The sequence below is a fragment of the Equus caballus genome, chromosome 19, assembly GCF_041296265.1.
Source record: "Equus caballus isolate H_3958 breed thoroughbred chromosome 19, TB-T2T, whole genome shotgun sequence".
In the NCBI taxonomy this organism is placed as follows: Eukaryota; Metazoa; Chordata; class Mammalia; order Perissodactyla; family Equidae; genus Equus; species Equus caballus.
Genome location: NC_091702.1, coordinates 43,836,689 through 43,860,634, shown reverse-complemented (window position 1 = coordinate 43,860,634; position 23,946 = coordinate 43,836,689). Strand labels below are relative to the sequence as shown.

Below are 23,946 nucleotides of genomic sequence, written 5' to 3'. Positions count from 1 at the left end.
ATCACATTTTGGAAACTATAATTTCTTCCCCTTTGGGGCCTCAGGACAGTACATGGAGTCATGGAGGAGGCCCATGGGGCCTAAAGTACTGGTCTTCTTACCAGAGCGAGAACTCTTTGGGAGCAAACATAGTTGGTCTTTTCCCTTTTTTTCATATTCCTGGCTCTTTGCACAGTGGCCAGCACACAGCAGGTGCTCAATAAGTGATGACTGAATGGATGTCAGACCTCTGGAACTCCTCTTGGTAGGTTCCCCATAAGGGATCTGGTCTGGGTTCTCCTTCCAGCTCCGGGACAGGACACTTGGAGTATTGCCTTAACTTCCCATTCATATCCCCACCTCCCGCCATCCCCCTGGCCTCACTTCCAGGCTCTGGGTCCCCACTGAGAGACCTTCTGGCTTTGGCTCATCCCAGGGAGATGTAGCTCCAACTGGGACTGTATTGTGCAAGGGCACAGAAGGTACCAGCAGCTCCCTGGTCAGTGTCAAGTCCCAATTACACCCAGGGGAGGTCAGATTGTGCTGGGACGCCCTTCAGGATGGTGGAGATGCTAGGGAGCTGCCCCTCTAGGATTTTCACGGCACACAGAGTAGAAGACAGAAGAGGACTTGCGTCTAGCTCAAGTGTGATGAGGTGGTGCTTTTACCTAAGCTGGAATTCAGGAACTGGTCTGGACGGTACTTCTCCCATGCTGGCAGGAGCGTCAGTGGGCTGTTTTCGTAATGCCCGTCTCCACTGCAGGCAAAGGAAAGAATCATAGGCCTGTGTCACAAAAGGGTCTTTCCTCTCAGTCAGCAACTTATTCGTTCATTCAACCAGACAGTCAGCCACTCACTCACTCAGTCCCCCTAGTTGTTATCAGTCAGTCAGTCAATTATTCAATCAGTTGCTCAGTGAGTCAACCAGAATCACTGGCTCCCAGCACTAAGAGGAGAGAGGAAGAGATGGATGGGGCAAGGGTGAGAGGCTCTAATTTGCTCCACGTCTGATGGATAACTGCAAGAAACTGGTCATGAGACAGGAGACAGGAGTGTGAAAACAACAGAGTTCTGGCCTCCTTCCTGTCGTTTTCCTTTCGGCTAGGGGTTAGAGAGAGGGTTCCGTAGGGGGCTGCTCGTTGTGAGAGTTAGGAGCTGGTGTCTGGAGCTGGGCAGTTATGGATTCAACTCCTGATTCCAGCACTAGCAGCTGGGTGACCATGGGCAGGTCACTTAACGTCTCTGATTCTTAGCTTTCACATCTGTGTAAGAGGGATTAAGGGGGCATCTACTTCGAGATTTTGCGAGGATTAAATGCAGTAATGTTTGTAAATCCCTCAGAACTGAATGAGGGCCGCATGCGATGCGTGCTCCCCCACTTCGCCGTGGGGTTCAAAGTGCTGCTCCAGGAAGGAGGAAATGCCTCAGAGCAGTGACTCCTGATCTATTCTCCTCTCTGACACAGGAGAGATGACGCACACAGGCGGGACACCTTCTGTGGGCACACTCAGCATGGTGTGGTGTGAAATTCCTAGCTAGTTGGATAATTCCAGTCCTTTCTCTTGAGCAGCACATCAAAAAGCAAGTGAAAGCGACATAATTATAGGGGCAATCCTGAGCGCTCTAAGAGTTACCGGTAACAAATTGCATGTGACCTTCACAACCGATTGCACACACCAGCAACTGGAAATACCGTGGCCAAGAACTGCTGTGTCAGAGACTGAGTCATCTCCACACCAGGAACCCACGGCCCCATCCACGTCCCCGTCCCTCCACTCTCCGTCTTTGCCACTGACCCCACACAAGCCATTGCTGCCCCCGAGTGAGGGGTTAATTCCCAGCCCATCAAAAGTCGGGAAGGCAGATTTCAGCCTCATACATCTGGGTTCAAATTCCTGCTTTGCCACTTCCCAGCCCTGTGACTTTGGGCAATCACTGACCTATTGTACCTCAGTTTCCTTATCTGTAGAATGGGTAATAAATAGAATCTCCTTCGTGGGATTGCGGTGATAATCAAATGAAATAATGCGTATTGCGTACTTAGTGTAATAAATGTTGGCTGCTCTTATTACAATATTTGAGAAGTCAAGAGGTCAGCCCACGTTTGTGGAAATCAGAGAAGTCAAAGCTCTGGGAATTATTACAAAGCACGAGGACTGAGATAGAGAAGAGAAGGCAAGGTGAGTAGAGATCTTTTCATCTGAAACAGAGAGAAGTGGGAACTGGAGTCAGTGTGAGGTAGACGTACCAGCAGGGAGCATTCATGCCTCGCCCTGGAAGATGGGAGTGTGTGCGGAACAAAACCCCTGCTCTGCCCCGTTTCCTATTATCTGCTCCGGGTTGACAGGCCCTCCCTGTCCTACCTGGAGAAGCCCATGAGGACCGAGTTGCTCGGGCGCTGGGTCACATCCCACTGCATACCACCGCTTTGATAGAGAAACAGGGCGTAGGACCGGCTCCCATCCGTGGAAAGGATGGCCTGGTAGGTGTTGGTCTAGGGGTTGTTTGGAGACAAACACAAGGATGCCTGTGAGAGATCTGGGGTCTCCTCCCTGATGTCCCACCACCCATCCCACACCCCCGCCCCGACGCACACATTGCCTTTCCTGGCCTACCCAGAGCAAAGGCGTGGCCTTAAACTGCTGGCAAGTTTGGGATCACGTAGGGCAGCTTTCGGCCTGGGTGTCAATGCACCTACCATGGTGGGTTTGCCTTCTTTGTGCCTTCTTTCCAGGGAGGGGCGATAAAGGACTCTGGGTTAGAATCCAGTTAGAAGAGGGTTTGTGTGAGAAAGCTACAGGAACCTGAGAGATTAGCCAAGATGCCAGAGAGCTGGGAGAGGCCTACCGAGCTTCCTCAGGGATATTTAAGGCCATTGTCCCCATGTCCCCTCAGCCTGAATAGTGCGAGGACCACAGCCGGTGAGACTGGAGGTTCTCTGAAGGCAGACGCCAAGCACTGTGCTCGTACAAAGTAGGTAATCAGTGAACTTGTTGAACAAATGAATAAAAGAATGACTTCAGACCAGACACAAGGAGGAACTCTGTGATTGTAAGAGACGCCCTCTGTGAATCCCCAGAGGGAAGACTGAGGAGAATGGTGGCGTGCCCATTTCCATCGGATGGCACTGCAGTTAGGAACCAGAGTTTGGAATGGCTTTGTCATTTGCTAGCTGGGTGACCTCCAGCAAGTTGTTTAACTTCTCTAACCACCGTCTTCCCCACCTCTAAATGTGGTTAGCAATATCAAGTTGAGCCATATAAAGCTGCTAATAGCCAGCCATTTTTGACTTATAAATTTCCGTTTCCTATGTTTTACTCTCCTTATACCCAGTGCTCTGGACTGCTGTGAGGTCATGTACGTAAAGGGCTGAGGCAGGCCTGGTGTGTGGTGAGTGCTCAGCAAACAAGGTCGGGGGTTGGGAGTGGGAGGGTGGGGAAAAGGTTGGGAGTTAGGGGTTAGGGGAGTGGGAGTTGGGGAGGAAAGTGGGGTGGAGATGGGGGTGGCTATCGTCAGCAATCTTTCCTTAAGTCAGAGAGTTTAGCAGAGTGGCCCCGGCCTAGGATTCTAGAATGTCTGACTTCCAGATGGTTCACAGACAGTTGTCTGTTGGTCCACTCACCCCAAAGCTCCTCTGGGCGGGATAGGCGTGGGCACTGACCCATGTGACCTTTAGGGTCCACCTGGCTTTGTAGTCCCAGGTGTTTATGAACTTTTGGATCCAAGACTCCACCTGCTGGACTAGCGAATGGTATTCACCATAGAGCGTCTCATATTCCTAGGAAAGAAGGCAGATAAGGACGAGGAAATGGGAGTCCCAGCTCAACACTTGTGAGGGACCCCCCTTTCTGCACAGTGCTCCTGCTCACTTTAGTCTCACTCGTGTCTCCCATCCTTCTTTCTCCCAGCCCGCATTTCCACAGTTAGCTCCTCTGACCTTACCAATTCACATTCGGGCTGCAGGGAAGCCTGGGATGTGTGGAGGGGAGGGTTGAGGCCTAGAAAACAGAATCTTCTGCAGTTGGACTCATGCATCTCTTAGCACAAGAGACGGCTTGGACTGCATAACACCCTGTGCCCATTTGTATCTCCCCGTGTCGGACTGGAAGCTCCTTGAGGACAGGCACATTTTCTCCATCTTTGAACCCTCTGCAGTGCCTTGCCCATGGCAGGGGCACAATCCGCATTTGCCTGCAGTAGCTTTCATTACAAAGTCCCACTGATTGGAATCATTAACCCAGTGCAGGAACACACGTAGGAGGCTTGCTTGACTCAGGCTTGTTAGGATAGACCCCCTACAAGCTTATTCTAAAATCAAATGCTTGATTGCCAACCCTAATCCCTGTCTTCTCGTGGTTGTGTTGGCGTATTCCTGAGTCTGTGTAATAGTCCTATTCCTCTAATAGCCTGCTTCCTCCCTGCGCTCATATTTAAGCATCAGTTCCTGCCCACAGTGAGCCCGGGCTCTGACAGCAGTAACACTTGCACTGCCCTCCACACAGCCTTCTGTCTCTCCTTGCTGGCTGCTGGGGGATCCTGAATGCCAGGCTTTGAAAGGCTCACCTGGTAAAATATGGATCCCCCGCGGCTGGAGAAATCAGCATCGTCCCAGAATGGAGCCACCAGGGCCACAGGGTCCTGGCCTGTGAAGCCTCCAAGAGGAGGGTTGGGATAGGAGAAAGTCTTGTACTCTGACTCCGGGAAAATGATCTGGCCATTATCTGTGAACTGAACACAAAGGTTCCTCCGGTGAGCATCAGGGAGGGAACGTCCCAGCCTTGGGCCAGCTCCTCAGAAGCGTGACGCCTGAGGGCCTCACTAAGTAGAACTGTAGAAATGTCGACTCTCTCTGGAAGATCATCTCATCTCTCCCTGCCTGCTGGGAGAGCCACCTTTACATAGTTCTCACACAAATACTCTTTACCCTCAGACATTCCTTACCTCCTAAATCCTTCCTCAGGTGGTAGGTTTTCTCTTGCTTCAGTGGCAGATCCTGTCTATAGACCAGCCCGTCACAGAGCAGACACATTTGGGTAAATCCCCTCAGCCCCATCCTGAAGCATGTTGTGTGCCCCATCAGACGGGGCTAAAAGGCTTGATACCCTCACCCCATCGCCGTGTTGTGCTCTCATAGTGTCCTGACTCAGCACCTCTCACTGAGAGCCACAGAGGCCATGACTGCCGTTCCCTCCCCTCCAGGAGACGTGGGCTACTTGGACCAGGCAACCAGGAAATAATTACAGACAATGTCAAGGGCGTCAAATGGTCACATTTCCCAAGTAGAGCTTCTTCCTCATAAAAACACCCCATGAAAACAGTGGAGAGTTTCCTGGGCCCCAGGACCTCTTTACTAAGGTAAAGACTCTTTTGTCCATGTGAGTAGGGGGAGGTGGGGGGGTCTTGCCTAGCTCCCTGTCTTCCTCAGCTGGCACCCCAATATTAAAGGCTGTGAATGCAAACTGAGCCAGTGGCAGGGACACACTGGTGCCTAACAGGTGTTGTTTCCATTCTCCCTTCCTCCCAGTCAGTCATGGTCATGGTCACAAGGCCATCTCTGAGCCCTAGAGAGAGAAGCGGGGCCCTGGGAACACAGGTCACGGGTTCTGCCCTTTAGGCTGCAGCCAGGGACTCACATAGAGTAAATCGTGAAGAGAGGAGCCGAGAGGGAAGCCAATCTGGGGCTTGAAGAGCGGCGAGGTGAAGTCCAAAGTCCACCTAACGAATTGCTGGTCTCCAACTGTTGACCCATAGGGGAAGAGGGGAACACCTGGGCCGGTACAAAGAAGAGCAGGAAGTTCTCGGGAGCCCTGAGTTCATTAGGGCTCATGGGGATCCCCAGAGAGCCTCCCAAGCTGCTCCCCCCACCCACCATGTCCATCTGTCCACAGCTCCCCAACAGGGAGCCATCAAGGACTCCTCTCTCTCCCGTCTCTACTTGAATTTAACCATTTCCTCATTTTAGCCCTTAACCTGGGACTCTCATCCTTCCTCACTTTGGAGAAAAACAGGTCCTGCTGTCAGAATACCAACAAATCATTCTGCATCTGTTGGAGTAGTCGCAACTCTGTCAAGGGTTAAAAAAACTCCTCCAATGCAGTGACAAGGAGTAATTGAAAGACCATCTCATAGAACGAGACTTGTTTTCTAAGACATTGTTTCTCTAGATAAACTTGAAGATGCCCTAGAATTTTTCCTAGGATCCCCTAGAGGTTCTTGGGCTTTTTTGAGAAACCTTGTCCTAAACATTTCTCAAATGGCCCTCCTCCTTTCCATACCGGCAGCCCTCACCTGCTCTGACTTGGAATACCACAGCAGTCTCTACACTGCCTTCCTGGCCTCCTGCAAACCCCCACTCCGCACCAGCCACTATAGAACCATTCGTAAATGCAAATCCAGCCGTGGTTCCCACTATCTACGGGATTCCCTCATGTGACAACAGCCTCACTCCTCAACACTCTTCACCTTACTTCCAGCAACCCCGAATGCTCTGGGGATCTCCTCTCCATACATCCCTGGGACTACTTTTCACGCCCGTGCCTTTATTCCAGCTGTTCAGGCCCACCTGCCTGCTTGCTTCCCCTCCCCCAGCTCCTTTCCAGGAAGCCTCCTCTTCACTTTGAACCCACTCCCACATCCCCCAGGGGCCTTCCATTGTGTGCGCCTAATACCCTGGGCTTATTCATCTAATTGTATCTACTGAGGCAGCAGATTTGTCTCTTGCTGAATAGTACCTTGATCATTTCTCTATCTTTAGCTCCTAGCCCAGTGCCATGCACAAAGCCAGCCCTCATCACCCAACTCAGATGCTGTCTCATTGTCCCCTGTAAGGCCCTTCTGACCAGAGTCTGTGAGCAAGGAGGCTGAGACAGCATTCAGTTACATCACCCCTATAAAGGGGATATGGGAGCAGCTGGACTTCCCAAGGCCCAGATGGGGCAGTGGAGACATGCACAGAACTGGTTCCCCCGACTACCCACAAGAGCCCTCATTGCTAGATCCAACCCGGCTGCCACAGCTATAAGCTCCACATCTAGCTCAAGCCTCTCCATCCCAGGGTGGAGAGGCCCCAGCTCTATGGCATCTCTTGCCTTTCTCTGTCTTGAGAGAGACTGGGGCAGCAGTTGAGGTGCCTGTGGAGGTGCTGGGCGTGGAGGTTGTGAGGGTCTTGGAGGTCGTTGAGGGTAGCAACGTTACTGTGCTTCTCTTGCTGTCTGTCCTCAGTGAGGTTGTTGATGAGGATTTTTAGGCTGCTTAATTTTAAAACGGTTTATGATGAAGATTTTTAGGCTGGTTACTTTTAAAACTACAGATGAGAAGCAGGCTCCAAGGAGTGGAATTTGCTTGTCCCTTTGTTGGGAAAGATTTGCATTTCTAAGGAAAACCTCTATCTGTGAAGTTGCCTCCCTCTCTGTGCCAGGAAGAAGGGGGATGGCCTTATCTCTAGAAACTCTTAATGCCAGAGGCAAGAACTTAAGTTGGTTACTGTCTGGCAACCTCATGTAACTGACCACCCCCACCCCCCCCAAATCCTCCTTTGCCTTTAGCTGAGGATAATATTCAAGCGGTGACTTCTGCCATTTACTCAATCCGGTTTGATTCTTATCTAAAAGTTGTGGGACCGCCAACACTGATACCATTTTAACTTTTTTACATATTCTTTCCTTTGTCTTGTAAAGAGATAACTCACATACCAATGCCTTAAATTTAGCCTTACTCTCCACCCAACTTTGCAGCAGAAGCGGCAGCAGCAACATGCTGGCAGCAGCTCTGCTTGCCCATGGGTCCTGTCCCCATGCCAGCAGCGGGTGGCAGCAGCTCCCTATGCCAGCAGCATCTCTGGCGGCTCGTGGGCCCTGTCCCCACGCAGCAGCCTGACTGCCCATGGGTCCTGTCCCCATGCCGGCAGCAGCAGAAACTCTGACTGCCCATGGGTCCTGTCCCCATGCCAGCGGGGACAGCAGCAGCGGCTCTGCCTGCCCATGGGTCCTGTCCCCATGCTATTCTATTCTCTAAATAAAAGAGCACTACTGCCAGATCTTAAGAGTCTAAGAAATCTTTCTTTCTACTCCTCGGCTCACCACCCCTCATCAGTTGTGATTGCTCCTGGGCATGCAGGAAGAGAAGACGGCAGTGGGCCTTACAGTCAGAGAGCAGCAGAGTCAGAGAGTCACAGACTTTAGGGGCTGAAAGAGATAGCTAGAAACCCTCTTGTCTGTCTGCTGGTCACACCCAAACCAATCCCTGCAGATAAGTGGTTGTCTGCTGGGGCAGAGGGGCTGGTAAACCTCCGCTCCGTCCTCTCGGGGACCTGACCTCAACCCTAGCGTGGTATTGCTAACTCACACTGTCTTTGCTCAAGCACTCTTCCAGGCTGGATTGAGCCTATGGGGCCACTGTAACAGACTGAAGCTGGAGTCCCCACCTACCTGACGTCCCAGTCTTCACAGTGGAGCTCGAGGATGATGTGGATGGTGAGAAAGTGCTGGCAACAGACAGAGGAGTGAAATGACCTGTGGATAGGGTGGTGGAGCTCCGGGTGACTGCAGGGCCAGGGGCTGATTGAGAGAATGAAGAATTATTGGCTGAAGTATAGAAAGTCGATATGGTCTGAGCTGTGCTCACATTACCAGAGGAAGGAGAGTCAGAGGAAGCATAGTCTGTGGATGGCCGTAGAGCAGGCAATGGACTCTTAGGATACTTAGATGTTGAGGAAGTATCAGGAGTGGTCATGATCAGAGGGGAGGTTGTAGGTGGAAATGATAAAGTCGGTGTGGATCTTACACTCCTGTGATTACTCGTAGAACTTATGTATGCTGGCCTTGTAGCAGAGTTGGTAGCAGAGGTTACTGTTTGAACAGTTGTAGGATGCTCAGGGGTGGGTGTGCCTAACTTGCCCGCTGAGGAATTTGGGACTTGCGTGGTGTTTGTCAATGAGTCACTTTCAAAACCTACAGGGGGAGTGACCGCTGCAGTTATATTTTCGTGGATGACTGAGCTTGAGGTTGTTGTCAGGACTCCTCCACTTGTGGACAAAATGGTGGAAGGAGAATGAGAGGCTACATCACTTAGGGTGGTAGAACTGACTGTACTTGGCCCTTTAGTTGTCCCCGATGACAAGATTGGCATTGCTGTTTGGGTCCTGTGACTGTCACTGACTGGGTTTGAGATAAATGTTGTGCTGGTGTCTGAAGGAGACAGAGTGTGGGCCATGGTTTGTGGAGATGTGTGCACATTTGGTGTGGATGAAAGAGGTAGAGATGTGACTGCTGAGAAGGTGTCAGTCACGGGGGAGACTGAACCAGATCCTCTGGGGGTTCTTGTATTTTGAGTCTGAGCCATCTGGGAAATGACTGACGTTTCCTGAGGAGAGGTGCTGGGAGAAGTTGGAGTTGACTGTCCTGTTGGTCTCCCTGTTGTTGGGACCTCAGAGATGATGATTGAAGTGGTGATGCTGGGGGTTATAGCAGACACCATTCCCATGGTTCTTAGAGTAGTGTCATGACTGGTTGAAATCGAAAACAATTCTATTGTTGACTGAGTCGTTTGGCTTTCCCTGGAGGGAGTTGGTGAGAAACTCTTGATCTTATCGGAGGTGGACATTTCTGGTGAAGCACTTTCTGGAGTGGTTTGGCTATTTGCTGTGGAAGAAGCTATAGCCGTGCCCACCAAGGTGGTATCTGCTACCAAGGTGGTGTCCATCACCAAGGAGGCTGGTGTGATAGTGTGTGATTCTCCGGTGGTTGCTGTGGCTTGAGTCTGGTGGGTTTGGAAAATGGCTGATGTGGTGTCAGGTGAAGAGCTGGTAGCAGGGGATATTGATTGTCCTCTGGGACCTCTTGATGTTGAGACTACAGAGGTGGCCTGAGGAATGACACTTGTTATGGAAAATGATGTACCTCCTGAGGTTTCCAGGGTGGTGTCGGGTCTGGATGGCACTGTCCACAGTTCTGTGGTAGTGGTAGTGGCCTGAGTTGTGCTGCTGTCCCTGGAGGGCGCCTGGGTGAAGACTGTCACTTCACCTGTGGTGGATGTATCCTGAGGAATACTTTCTGAGGGCGAGTGTCCACTTGGTTTGAATGAAGAAGTTGCAGATGTTGTTGTCTTGATGATGTCAGTGATGGAGGAGACTAAACTCATGGTTTGGGCTTCTTGTGTGGTCTGCCTGCCTTGGGTGTGATCTATCTGGGAAACAGCTGAAGATTCTCGAGGAGAGGTGCTAATAGAGAGTGGTGTTGACCGCCTTGTTGGGCTTGCTGTTATGGTTAGTTGAGAAGTGTGTCCGCTTAGCATGGATGAAGGAGATGCGGATGTGACTGTATTGATGGTTTGGGTCACATTGGAGCTTGTGGTACTGACATGAGTTTCACCAGTGGTCCCTGTGTCTTGTGTCCACTGAGTATGGGAAACAACCACTGTTGTTTCCTGAGGAGATGTGCTCTGATAGGGGTGTGTGGATGGCTCTCCCTCTTTACCTGTTGTTGAGACCTTAGAGGTAACCCAAGAAATAGTACTAGCTGCAGAAGTAGATGTGCTTTCTGTGACCAGCACACTGGTATCTATGGTTGGTGCTGATGATGGTCTTTTTTGTGACCGAGTTGTGTGGCTATCACTAGAGGACAAAGAAGCAAATGTTGCTGCTTTACCTGGAGTGATTGTCTGATAAGAAACATCTGCAGAGATTGAGCTACTGGCATGAGGCCATTCCAGGGTCTCTGTGCCTTCACTCTGGTAGGTGTGGAAAACTGTAGATGTTTTTGGAATTGAAGAACTGGTAGAGAGTGGTGCTGACTGTATTTCTGATCCTAATGTTGTAGAAAATTTAGAAGTGAATGGAGAAAAACTTCCAGTTACAGACAGTGATGGCTCCCCTATGCTTCCTAGAGTGGTGTCTGCTGAGGTTGCTGAGGTCAACATTTGGGATGTTGTCAGAGGTGTGTGGCTGACACTGGAAGGGGATGTCTCCTGAGAAATTCTCCCTGAGGGAGTAAATCCACTTGGCGAGGTTGAAAGAGTTGATATGGTTGCTAGTGTGATTCTGCTGGATTCTGATTCTCTGGTGGTCTGTATGCTCTGAGTCTGGTGTTTCTGAGCAGATGCTGATGTTTCCTGAGTAAAGGTGCTGGAAGAGGTTACTGTTGATTGTGACTCTAGTCCAGTTGTCCTTGAGTCAGTGGCGGTGCCTGGAGTGAAACCTCGAGTTGCAGTTAGTTGTATGTCCCTTGTGGTTCCTACAGTGGTGTCACCTGAAATGGGTGTTGTGAGTGCCCTTGATGTCACGGGAGGTGATTTGCTTACACTAGAAGGGGATGAAGCTTTCTCTGTGGAGGTTGGTTCGGTCAACAATTCTGATGTTGTGAGAGATATAATGTTGATACTGCGAGTGGATGAAGTTTCAAAGACAGGGGATGTCTCCACAGAATCGCCCTCTGTTGGAGTGTGTCTGCTTGGGGAAGATGAGGCAGTTGATGTGCTCACTTCTGTGATGGTGCTGGTTTCAGATTCTGTGGTGGTCTGCATGCTCTGAGTCTGGTGTTTCTGAGAAGACGCTGATGTTTTCTGAGTCAAGGTGCTAGAATAGGATAGTGTTGATTGTGCCTCTAGACTGGCTGTCTTTGACTCTGTGCCCGGAGAAAAACTTCTAGTTACAGTTACTGGTGGAGCTTTTGTGGTTCCTACGGGGTTGTCTGCTGAAATGGGAGTTGTGAGAACCATTGATGTCATCGGCGGTGCGGTACTTACTCCAGAAGAGGGTAAAGTTTCCTCTGTTGTGGTTGGTTTCAACAAAATTTCTGACGGTGTGGCAATTGTGTGGCTGACACAAGAAGGGGATGGAGTATTGGCTTCTCCAGAGTTGGATGTCTCTTGAGAATCATTCTCTGTAGCACTGTCTTTGCTTGGACAGGATGAGGGAGTTGATCTGCTGCCTACAGTGCTGGTGCGGGTTCGAGATCCTGTGGTGGCCTGCATGATCTGAGTCAGGTGACTCTGGTGAGAGGTTGGTGTTTCCTGAGGGGAGGTGCTGGAAGAGGGTGCTGTGGATGATTCCTCTAGGCCAGTTGTCACTGAGCTTGCTATGTTGTATGAAGTAAACCTCGTAGTCCCGGACAGTGGTGTGTCCCCGGTGGTTCCCACAGAGGTGTCTGCTGAAATGGGTGGTGTGAGCAACTTTGATGTCATTGGAGATGCACTGCTTACACCAGAAGGGGATGATGTTTCATCTGTCGAGGTTGGTACTGTCGACAGTTCTGATGTGGCCAGAGGTGTGCTGCCGCCACTGGAAGGGAATGGAGTGCTTGTTTCCCCGGAAGGGGACGTCTCCTGAGAAGGGCCTTCTGTAGGACTGTGTCTGCTTGGAGAGGGTGAGGGAGTCGACGTGCTCACTGCTGCGATGGTGGAGGTGTGAGATTCTCCTGTGGTCTGTGGGCTCTGAGTCTGTTGGTTCGGAGAAGACCCTGGGGTTCCCCAAGGAGAGGTGCTGGAAGAGGGCGCTGTGGACTGTCTGTCTGTTCCGGTCTTTGCGGAGGCTGCTGAGATGAGTGGAGAACTTGTTGCTACAGGAAGCGTTGTGTGCTGTGTGTTTTGTGAAGTGGCGTCTGTGGAGGTAGGGTCTGTCGATGTTCCTGACGTTGCCTGCGGTGTGTGGCTGACACTAGAAGGGGATGAGGCGTTGGACTCACCTGCAGTGGATGTCCCCCGGGAAACGCCCTCTGTAGGAGTGTGTCCCCTTGGGGAGGATGAGGGTGTTGCTGTGCTCACTGCTGTGATGGTGCTGGTGTGAGATTCTCCTGTGGTCTGCGTGCTCCGAGTCTGGTGGTTCTGAGAAGACGCTGAGGCTTCCTGAGAGAAGGTGCTGGAAGTGGGAAGTGCTGACTGTGCTTCTGGTCCAGTTGGCACTGTGCTTGCGGTGGTGCCTAGAGAGGAACTGCCAGTTCCAGGCAGGGATGGGCCCCCTGTGGTTCCTGGGAAACCTGGTGTCGTGAGCACCTGTGGTGTCATTGGAGGTGTGTTGCTTACAGTGGAAGGAGATGAAGTTTGCTTTGTTGAGATGGATGCTGTCAAAGTTTCTGATGGCGTGGAATTTCCGTCGGTGAGAGTGGAAGGCGACGGAGTCTTTGTCTTCCCAGAGGTGGCGGTCTCCCGAGAAACGCCCTCTGTGAGAGTGTGTCCGTTTGGGGACGAAGACAGACTTGATGTGCCCTCTGCTGTGATGGTGGTGGTTTGAGACTCCCTGGTGGCCTGCGTGCTCTGAGTCAGGTGATTCTGAGGAGACACTGGTGTTTCCTGAGGGGAGGTGCTGGAAGAGGGCGCTGTGGATGGTGCCTCTGGTCCAGTTGTCACTGAGCTTGCTGTGTTGTCTGAAGTAAACCGCGTAGTCCCGGACAGTGGTGTGTCCCCGGTGGTTCCCACAGAGGTGTCTGCTGAAATGGGTGATGTGAGCAGCTTTGATGTCGTTGGAGGTGCACTGCTTACACCAGAAGGGGATGATGTTTCATGTGTCGAGTTTGGCGCTGTCGACAGTTCTGATGCTGCCAGAGGTGTGATGCTGCCGCTGGAAGGGGATGGAGTGCTCGGTTCCACGGAAGGGGATGTCTCCTGAGAAGGGCCTTCTGTAGGAGTGTGTCTGCTTGGAACGGGTGAGGGAGTCGACGTGCTCACTGCTGTAGTGGTGGAGATGTGAGATTCTCCTGTGGTCTGCGCGCTCCGAGTCTGGTGGTTCGGGGAAGCCGCTGATGCTTCCTCAGTGAAGGTGCTGGTAGTGAGAAGTGCTGACTGTGCTTCTGATCCAGTTGTCACTGCGCTTACAGAGGTACCTGGAGTGAAACTGCCAGTTCCAGGTACGGTTGGGCCCCCTGTGGTTCCTGCGGGGGTGTCTGCAGAACTTGTTGTTGTGAGCATCTGTGATGTCATTGGAGGTGTGTTGCTTACAGTGGAAGGAGATGAAGTTTGCTTTGTTGAGATGGATGCTGTCAAAGTTTCTGATGGCGTGGAATTTCCATCCGTGAGAGTGGAAGGTGATGGAGTCTTTGTCTTCCCAGGGGTGGCTGTCTCCCGAGAAACGCCCTCTGTGAGAGTGTGTCCGCTTGGGGACAAAGAGAGAGTTGATGTGCCCTCTGCTGTGATGGCGCTGGTTTGAGATTCTGTGGTGACCTCCATGCTCTGAGTCTGTTGGTTCGGAGAAGACCCTGGGGTTCCCCGAGGAGAGGTGCTGGAAGAGGGCGCTGTGGACTGTCTGTCTGTTCCGGTCTTTGCGGAGGCTGCTGAGATGAGTGGAGAACTTGTTGCTACAGGAAGCGTTGTGTGCTGTGTGTTTTGTGAAGTGGCGTCTGTGGAGGTAGGGTCTGTCGATGTTCCTGACGTTGCCTGCGGTGTGTGGCTGACACTAGAAGGGGATGAGGCGTTGGACTCACCTGCAGTGGATGTCCCCCGGGAAACGCCCTCTGTAGGAGTGTGTCCCCTTGGGGAGGATGAGGGTGTTGCTGTGCTCACTGCTGTGATGGTGCTGGTGTGAGATTCTCCTGTGGTCTGCGTGCTCCGAGTCTGGTGGTTCTGAGAAGACGCTGAGGCTTCCTGAGAGAAGGTGCTGGAAGTGGGAAGTGCTGACTGTGCTTCTGGTCCAGTTGGCACTGTGCTTGCGGTGGTGCCTAGAGAGGAACTGCCAGTTCCAGGCAGGGATGGGCCCCCTGTGGTTCCTGGGAAACCTGGTGTCGTGAGCACCTGTGGTGTCATTGGAGGTGTGTTGCTTACAGTGGAAGGAGATGAAGTTTGCTTTGTTGAGATGGATGCTGTCAAAGTTTCTGATGGCGTGGAATTTCCGTCGGTGAGAGTGGAAGGCGACGGAGTCTTTGTCTTCCCAGAGGTGGCGGTCTCCCGAGAAACGCCCTCTGTGAGAGTGTGTCCGTTTGGGGACGAAGACAGACTTGATGTGCCCTCTGCTGTGATGGTGGTGGTTTGAGACTCCCTGGTGGCCTGCGTGCTCTGAGTCAGGTGATTCTGAGGAGACACTGGTGTTTCCTGAGGGGAGGTGCTGGAAGAGGGCGCTGTGGATGGTGCCTCTGGTCCAGTTGTCACTGAGCTTGCTGTGTTGTCTGAAGTAAACCGCGTAGTCCCGGACAGTGGTGTGTCCCCGGTGGTTCCCACAGAGGTGTCTGCTGAAATGGGTGATGTGAGCAGCTTTGATGTCGTTGGAGGTGCACTGCTTACACCAGAAGGGGATGATGTTTCATGTGTCGAGTTTGGCGCTGTCGACAGTTCTGATGCTGCCAGAGGTGTGATGCTGCCGCTGGAAGGGGATGGAGTGCTCGGTTCCACGGAAGGGGATGTCTCCTGAGAAGGGCCTTCTGTAGGAGTGTGTCTGCTTGGAACGGGTGAGGGAGTCGACGTGCTCACTGCTGTAGTGGTGGAGATGTGAGATTCTCCTGTGGTCTGCGCGCTCCGAGTCTGGTGGTTCGGGGAAGCCGCTGATGCTTCCTCAGTGAAGGTGCTGGTAGTGAGAAGTGCTGACTGTGCTTCTGATCCAGTTGTCACTGCGCTTACAGAGGTACCTGGAGTGAAACTGCCAGTTCCAGGTACGGTTGGGCCCCCTGTGGTTCCTGCGGGGGTGTCTGCAGAACTTGTTGTTGTGAGCATCTGTGATGTCATTGGAGGTGTGTTGCTTACAGTGGAAGGAGATGAAGTTTGCTTTGTTGAGATGGATGCTGTCAAAGTTTCTGATGGCGTGGAATTTCCATCCGTGAGAGTGGAAGGTGATGGAGTCTTTGTCTTCCCAGGGGTGGCTGTCTCCCGAGAAACGCCCTCTGTGAGAGTGTGTCCGCTTGGGGACAAAGAGAGAGTTGATGTGCCCTCTGCTGTGATGGCGCTGGTTTGAGATTCTGTGGTGACCTCCATGCTCTGAGTCTGTTGGTTCGGAGAAGACCCTGGGGTTCCCCGAGGAGAGGTGCTGGAAGAGGGCGCTGTGGACTGTCTGTCTGTTCCGGTCTTTGCGGAGGCTGCTGAGATGAGTGGAGAACTTGTTGCTACAGGAAGCGTTGTGTGCTGTGTGTTTTGTGAAGTGGCGTCTGTGGAGGTAGGGTCTGTCGATGTTCCTGACGTTGCCTGCGGTGTGTGGCTGACACTAGAAGGGGATGAGGCGTTGGACTCACCTGCAGTGGATGTCCCCCGGGAAACGCCCTCTGTAGGAGTGTGTCCCCTTGGGGAGGATGAGGGTGTTGCTGTGCTCACTGCTGTGATGGTGCTGGTGTGAGATTCTCCTGTGGTCTGCGTGCTCCGAGTCTGGTGGTTCTGAGAAGACGCTGAGGCTTCCTGAGAGAAGGTGCTGGAAGTGGGAAGTGCTGACTGTGCTTCTGGTCCAGTTGGCACTGTGCTTGCGGTGGTGCCTAGAGAGGAACTGCCAGTTCCAGGCAGGGATGGGCCCCCTGTGGTTCCTGGGAAACCTGGTGTCGTGAGCACCTGTGGTGTCATTGGAGGTGTGTTGCTTACAGTGGAAGGAGATGAAGTTTGCTTTGTTGAGATGGATGCTGTCAAAGTTTCTGATGGCGTGGAATTTCCGTCGGTGAGAGTGGAAGGCGACGGAGTCTTTGTCTTCCCAGAGGTGGCGGTCTCCCGAGAAACGCCCTCTGTGAGAGTGTGTCCGTTTGGGGACGAAGACAGACTTGATGTGCCCTCTGCTGTGATGGTGGTGGTTTGAGACTCCCTGGTGGCCTGCGTGCTCTGAGTCAGGTGATTCTGAGGAGACACTGGTGTTTCCTGAGGGGAGGTGCTGGAAGAGGGCGCTGTGGATGGTGCCTCTGGTCCAGTTGTCACTGAGCTTGCTGTGTTGTCTGAAGTAAACCGCGTAGTCCCGGACAGTGGTGTGTCCCCGGTGGTTCCCACAGAGGTGTCTGCTGAAATGGGTGATGTGAGCAGCTTTGATGTCGTTGGAGGTGCACTGCTTACACCAGAAGGGGATGATGTTTCATGTGTCGAGTTTGGCGCTGTCGACAGTTCTGATGCTGCCAGAGGTGTGATGCTGCCGCTGGAAGGGGATGGAGTGCTCGGTTCCACGGAAGGGGATGTCTCCTGAGAAGGGCCTTCTGTAGGAGTGTGTCTGCTTGGAACGGGTGAGGGAGTCGACGTGCTCACTGCTGTAGTGGTGGAGATGTGAGATTCTCCTGTGGTCTGCGCGCTCCGAGTCTGGTGGTTCGGGGAAGCCGCTGATGCTTCCTCAGTGAAGGTGCTGGTAGTGAGAAGTGCTGACTGTGCTTCTGATCCAGTTGTCACTGCGCTTACAGAGGTACCTGGAGTGAAACTGCCAGTTCCAGGTACGGTTGGGCCCCCTGTGGTTCCTGCGGGGGTGTCTGCAGAACTTGTTGTTGTGAGCATCTGTGATGTCATTGGAGGTGTGTTGCTTACAGTGGAAGGAGATGAAGTTTGCTTTGTTGAGATGGATGCTGTCAAAGTTTCTGATGGCGTGGAATTTCCATCCGTGAGAGTGGAAGGTGATGGAGTCTTTGTCTTCCCAGGGGTGGCTGTCTCCCGAGAAACGCCCTCTGTGAGAGTGTGTCCGCTTGGGGACAAAGAGAGAGTTGATGTGCCCTCTGCTGTGATGGCGCTGGTTTGAGATTCTGTGGTGACCTCCATGCTCTGAGTCTGTTGGTTCGGAGAAGACCCTGGGGTTCCCCGAGGAGAGGTGCTGGAAGAGGGCGCTGTGGACTGTCTGTCTGTTCCGGTCTTTGCGGAGGCTGCTGAGATGAGTGGAGAACTTGTTGCTACAGGAAGCGTTGTGTGCTGTGTGTTTTGTGAAGTGGCGTCTGTGGAGGTAGGGTCTGTCGATGTTCCTGACGTTGCCTGCGGTGTGTGGCTGACACTAGAAGGGGATGAGGCGTTGGACTCACCTGCAGTGGATGTCCCCCGGGAAACGCCCTCTGTAGGAGTGTGTCCCCTTGGGGAGGATGAGGGTGTTGCTGTGCTCACTGCTGTGATGGTGCTGGTGTGAGATTCTCCTGTGGTCTGCGTGCTCCGAGTCTGGTGGTTCTGAGAAGACGCTGAGGCTTCCTGAGAGAAGGTGCTGGAAGTGGGAAGTGCTGACTGTGCTTCTGGTCCAGTTGGCACTGTGCTTGCGGTGGTGCCTAGAGAGGAACTGCCAGTTCCAGGCAGGGATGGGCCCCCTGTGGTTCCTGGGAAACCTGGTGTCGTGAGCACCTGTGGTGTCATTGGAGGTGTGTTGCTTACAGTGGAAGGAGATGAAGTTTGCTTTGTTGAGATGGATGCTGTCAAAGTTTCTGATGGCGTGGAATTTCCGTCGGTGAGAGTGGAAGGCGACGGAGTCTTTGTCTTCCCAGAGGTGGCGGTCTCCCGAGAAACGCCCTCTGTGAGAGTGTGTCCGTTTGGGGACGAAGACAGACTTGATGTGCCCTCTGCTGTGATGGTGGTGGTTTGAGACTCCCTGGTGGCCTGCGTGCTCTGAGTCAGGTGATTCTGAGGAGACACTGGTGTTTCCTGAGGGGAGGTGCTGGAAGAGGGCGCTGTGGATGGTGCCTCTGGTCCAGTTGTCACTGAGCTTGCTGTGTTGTCTGAAGTAAACCGCGTAGTCCCGGACAGTGGTGTGTCCCCGGTGGTTCCCACAGAGGTGTCTGCTGAAATGGGTGATGTGAGCAGCTTTGATGTCGTTGGAGGTGCACTGCTTACACCAGAAGGGGATGATGTTTCATGTGTCGAGTTTGGCGCTGTCGACAGTTCTGATGCTGCCAGAGGTGTGATGCTGCCGCTGGAAGGGGATGGAGTGCTCGGTTCCACGGAAGGGGATGTCTCCTGAGAAGGGCCTTCTGTAGGAGTGTGTCTGCTTGGAACGGGTGAGGGAGTCGACGTGCTCACTGCTGTAGTGGTGGAGATGTGAGATTCTCCTGTGGTCTGCGCGCTCCGAGTCTGGTGGTTCGGGGAAGCCGCTGATGCTTCCTCAGTGAAGGTGCTGGTAGTGAGAAGTGCTGACTGTGCTTCTGATCCAGTTGTCACTGCGCTTACAGAGGTACCTGGAGTGAAACTGCCAGTTCCAGGTACGGTTGGGCCCCCTGTGGTTCCTGCGGGGGTGTCTGCAGAACTTGTTGTTGTGAGCATCTGTGATGTCATTGGAGGTGTGTTGCTTACAGTGGAAGGAGATGAAGTTTGCTTTGTTGAGATGGATGCTGTCAAAGTTTCTGATGGCGTGGAATTTCCATCCGTGAGAGTGGAAGGTGATGGAGTCTTTGTCTTCCCAGGGGTGGCTGTCTCCCGAGAAACGCCCTCTGTGAGAGTGTGTCCGCTTGGGGACAAAGAGAGAGTTGATGTGCCCTCTGCTGTGATGGCGCTGGTTTGAGATTCTGTGGTGACCTCCATGCTCTGAGTCTGTTGGTTCGGAGAAGACCCTGGGGTTCCCCGAGGAGAGGTGCTGGAAGAGGGCGCTGTGGACTGTCTGTCTGTTCCGGTCTTTGCGGAGGCTGCTGAGATGAGTGGAGAACTTGTTGCTACAGGAAGCGTTGTGTGCTGTGTGTTTTGTGAAGTGGCGTCTGTGGAGGTAGGGTCTGTCGATGTTCCTGACGTTGCCTGCGGTGTGTGGCTGACACTAGAAGGGGATGAGGCGTTGGACTCACCTGCAGTGGATGTCCCCCGGGAAACGCCCTCTGTAGGAGTGTGTCCCCTTGGGGAGGATGAGGGTGTTGCTGTGCTCACTGCTGTGATGGTGCTGGTGTGAGATTCTCCTGTGGTCTGCGTGCTCCGAGTCTGGTGGTTCTGAGAAGACGCTGAGGCTTCCTGAGAGAAGGTGCTGGAAGTGGGAAGTGCTGACTGTGCTTCTGGTCCAGTTGGCACTGTGCTTGCGGTGGTGCCTAGAGAGGAACTGCCAGTTCCAGGCAGGGATGGGCCCCCTGTGGTTCCTGGGAAACCTGGTGTCGTGAGCACCTGTGGTGTCATTGGAGGTGTGTTGCTTACAGTGGAAGGAGATGAAGTTTGCTTTGTTGAGATGGATGCTGTCAAAGTTTCTGATGGCGTGGAATTTCCGTCGGTGAGAGTGGAAGGCGACGGAGTCTTTGTCTTCCCAGAGGTGGCGGTCTCCCGAGAAACGCCCTCTGTGAGAGTGTGTCCGTTTGGGGACGAAGACAGACTTGATGTGCCCTCTGCTGTGATGGTGGTGGTTTGAGACTCCCTGGTGGCCTGCGTGCTCTGAGTCAGGTGATTCTGAGGAGACACTGGTGTTTCCTGAGGGGAGGTGCTGGAAGAGGGCGCTGTGGATGGTGCCTCTGGTCCAGTTGTCACTGAGCTTGCTGTGTTGTCTGAAGTAAACCGCGTAGTCCCGGACAGTGGTGTGTCCCCGGTGGTTCCCACAGAGGTGTCTGCTGAAATGGGTGATGTGAGCAGCTTTGATGTCGTTGGAGGTGCACTGCTTACACCAGAAGGGGATGATGTTTCATGTGTCGAGTTTGGCGCTGTCGACAGTTCTGATGCTGCCAGAGGTGTGATGCTGCCGCTGGAAGGGGATGGAGTGCTCGGTTCCACGGAAGGGGATGTCTCCTGAGAAGGGCCTTCTGTAGGAGTGTGTCTGCTTGGAACGGGTGAGGGAGTCGACGTGCTCACTGCTGTAGTGGTGGAGATGTGAGATTCTCCTGTGGTCTGCGCGCTCCGAGTCTGGTGGTTCGGGGAAGCCGCTGATGCTTCCTCAGTGAAGGTGCTGGTAGTGAGAAGTGCTGACTGTGCTTCTGATCCAGTTGTCACTGCGCTTACAGAGGTACCTGGAGTGAAACTGCCAGTTCCAGGTACGGTTGGGCCCCCTGTGGTTCCTGCGGGGGTGTCTGCAGAACTTGTTGTTGTGAGCATCTGTGATGTCATTGGAGGTGTGTTGCTTACAGTGGAAGGAGATGAAGTTTGCTTTGTTGAGATGGATGCTGTCAAAGTTTCTGATGGCGTGGAATTTCCATCCGTGAGAGTGGAAGGTGATGGAGTCTTTGTCTTCCCAGGGGTGGCTGTCTCCCGAGAAACGCCCTCTGTGAGAGTGTGTCCGCTTGGGGACAAAGAGAGAGTTGATGTGCCCTCTGCTGTGATGGCGCTGGTTTGAGATTCTGTGGTGACCTCCATGCTCTGAGTCTGTTGGTTCGGAGAAGACCCTGGGGTTCCCCGAGGAGAGGTGCTGGAAGAGGGCGCTGTGGACTGTCTGTCTGTTCCGGTCTTTGCGGAGGCTGCTGAGATGAGTGGAGAACTTGTTGCTACAGGAAGCGTTGTGTGCTGTGTGTTTTGTGAAGTGGCGTCTGTGGAGGTAGGGTCTGTCGATGTTCCTGACGTTGCCTGCGGTGTGTGGCTGACACTAGAAGGGGATGAGGCGTTGGACTCACCTGCAGTGGATGTCCCCCGGGAAACGCCCTCTGTAGGAGTGTGTCCCCTTGGGGAGGATGAGGGTGTTGCTGTGCTCACTGCTGTGATGGTGCTGGTGTGAGATTCTCCTGTGGTCTGCGTGCTCCGAGTCTGGTGGTTCTGAGAAGACGCTGAGGCTTCCTGAGAGAAGGTGCTGGAAGTGGGAAGTGCTGACTGTGCTTCTGGTCCAGTTGGCACTGTGCTTGCGGTGGTGCCTAGAGAGGAACTGCCAGTTCCAGGCAGGGATGGGCCCCCTGTGGTTCCTGGGAAACCTGGTGTCGTGAGCACCTGTGGTGTCATTGGAGGTGTGTTGCTTACAGTGGAAGGAGATGAAGTTTGCTTTGTTGAGATGGATGCTGTCAAAGTTTCTGATGGCGTGGAATTTCCGTCGGTGAGAGTGGAAGGCGACGGAGTCTTTGTCTTCCCAGAGGTGGCGGTCTCCCGAGAAACGCCCTCTGTGAGAGTGTGTCCGTTTGGGGACGAAGACAGACTTGATGTGCCCTCTGCTGTGATGGTGGTGGTTTGAGACTCCCTGGTGGCCTGCGTGCTCTGAGTCAGGTGATTCTGAGGAGACACTGGTGTTTCCTGAGGGGAGGTGCTGGAAGAGGGCGCTGTGGATGGTGCCTCTGGTCCAGTTGTCACTGAGCTTGCTGTGTTGTCTGAAGTAAACCGCGTAGTCCCGGACAGTGGTGTGTCCCCGGTGGTTCCCACAGAGGTGTCTGCTGAAATGGGTGATGTGAGCAGCTTTGATGTCGTTGGAGGTGCACTGCTTACACCAGAAGGGGATGATGTTTCATGTGTCGAGTTTGGCGCTGTCGACAGTTCTGATGCTGCCAGAGGTGTGATGCTGCCGCTGGAAGGGGATGGAGTGCTCGGTTCCACGGAAGGGGATGTCTCCTGAGAAGGGCCTTCTGTAGGAGTGTGTCTGCTTGGAACGGGTGAGGGAGTCGACGTGCTCACTGCTGTAGTGGTGGAGATGTGAGATTCTCCTGTGGTCTGCGCGCTCCGAGTCTGGTGGTTCGGGGAAGCCGCTGATGCTTCCTCAGTGAAGGTGCTGGTAGTGAGAAGTGCTGACTGTGCTTCTGATCCAGTTGTCACTGCGCTTACAGAGGTACCTGGAGTGAAACTGCCAGTTCCAGGTACGGTTGGGCCCCCTGTGGTTCCTGCGGGGGTGTCTGCAGAACTTGTTGTTGTGAGCATCTGTGATGTCATTGGAGGTGTGTTGCTTACAGTGGAAGGAGATGAAGTTTGCTTTGTTGAGATGGATGCTGTCAAAGTTTCTGATGGCGTGGAATTTCCATCCGTGAGAGTGGAAGGTGATGGAGTCTTTGTCTTCCCAGGGGTGGCTGTCTCCCGAGAAACGCCCTCTGTGAGAGTGTGTCCGCTTGGGGACAAAGAGAGAGTTGATGTGCCCTCTGCTGTGATGGCGCTGGTTTGAGATTCTGTGGTGACCTCCATGCTCTGAGTCTGTTGGTTCGGAGAAGACCCTGGGGTTCCCCGAGGAGAGGTGCTGGAAGAGGGCGCTGTGGACTGTCTGTCTGTTCCGGTCTTTGCGGAGGCTGCTGAGATGAGTGGAGAACTTGTTGCTACAGGAAGCGTTGTGTGCTGTGTGTTTTGTGAAGTGGCGTCTGTGGAGGTAGGGTCTGTCGATGTTCCTGACGTTGCCTGCGGTGTGTGGCTGACACTAGAAGGGGATGAGGCGTTGGACTCACCTGCAGTGGATGTCCCCCGGGAAACGCCCTCTGTAGGAGTGTGTCCCCTTGGGGAGGATGAGGGTGTTGCTGTGCTCACTGCTGTGATGGTGCTGGTGTGAGATTCTCCTGTGGTCTGCGTGCTCCGAGTCTGGTGGTTCTGAGAAGACGCTGAGGCTTCCTGAGAGAAGGTGCTGGAAGTGGGAAGTGCTGACTGTGCTTCTGGTCCAGTTGGCACTGTGCTTGCGGTGGTGCCTAGAGAGGAACTGCCAGTTCCAGGCAGGGATGGGCCCCCTGTGGTTCCTGGGAAACCTGGTGTCGTGAGCACCTGTGGTGTCATTGGAGGTGTGTTGCTTACAGTGGAAGGAGATGAAGTTTGCTTTGTTGAGATGGATGCTGTCAAAGTTTCTGATGGCGTGGAATTTCCGTCGGTGAGAGTGGAAGGCGACGGAGTCTTTGTCTTCCCAGAGGTGGCGGTCTCCCGAGAAACGCCCTCTGTGAGAGTGTGTCCGTTTGGGGACGAAGACAGACTTGATGTGCCCTCTGCTGTGATGGTGGTGGTTTGAGACTCCCTGGTGGCCTGCGTGCTCTGAGTCAGGTGATTCTGAGGAGACACTGGTGTTTCCTGAGGGGAGGTGCTGGAAGAGGGCGCTGTGGATGGTGCCTCTGGTCCAGTTGTCACTGAGCTTGCTGTGTTGTCTGAAGTAAACCGCGTAGTCCCGGACAGTGGTGTGTCCCCGGTGGTTCCCACAGAGGTGTCTGCTGAAATGGGTGATGTGAGCAGCTTTGATGTCGTTGGAGGTGCACTGCTTACACCAGAAGGGGATGATGTTTCATGTGTCGAGTTTGGCGCTGTCGACAGTTCTGATGCTGCCAGAGGTGTGATGCTGCCGCTGGAAGGGGATGGAGTGCTCGGTTCCACGGA

General features: G+C 53.4%; 2 protein-coding genes across 5 annotated transcripts in view; both read right to left on the bottom strand.

The window, feature by feature from the left end:
- MUC4 (mucin-4) overlaps positions 1 to 15,683 on the bottom strand; it is a 32,667-nt gene extending 16,984 nt beyond the window's left edge. The window contains exons 1-8 of one of the 4 annotated variants that reach the window (XM_023623576.2): positions 9,126 to 13,952; positions 8,384 to 8,534; positions 7,068 to 7,195; positions 5,613 to 5,746; positions 4,543 to 4,707; positions 3,602 to 3,757; positions 2,343 to 2,473; positions 648 to 736 (exon numbers count right to left, since the gene is read on the bottom strand). In XM_023623576.2, the coding sequence (XP_023479344.2) occupies positions 648 to 736; positions 2,343 to 2,473; positions 3,602 to 3,757; positions 4,543 to 4,707; positions 5,613 to 5,746; positions 7,068 to 7,195; positions 8,384 to 8,534; positions 9,126 to 13,887 (5,716 nt within the window). In that variant the 5' untranslated portion in view covers positions 13,888 to 13,952. Of the gene's footprint in view, positions 1 to 647; positions 737 to 2,342; positions 2,474 to 3,601; positions 3,758 to 4,542; positions 4,708 to 5,612; positions 5,747 to 7,067; positions 7,196 to 8,383; positions 8,535 to 9,125 lie in introns of all 4 variants that reach the window. The other 3 variants (XM_023623575.2, XM_070243570.1, XM_070243571.1) reach the window with 3 other exon arrangements.
- Position 15,684: 1 nt separating this feature from the next.
- LOC138918943 (uncharacterized) lies at positions 15,685 to 17,595 on the bottom strand (the record flags this gene model as incomplete). Its single annotated transcript, XM_070242511.1, has 1 exon — positions 15,685 to 17,595. A coding segment is annotated over exon 1 (1,911 nt), but the record flags the coding sequence as incomplete, so codon positions are not given.
- Between the last annotated feature and the right edge of the window lie 6,351 nt (positions 17,596 to 23,946).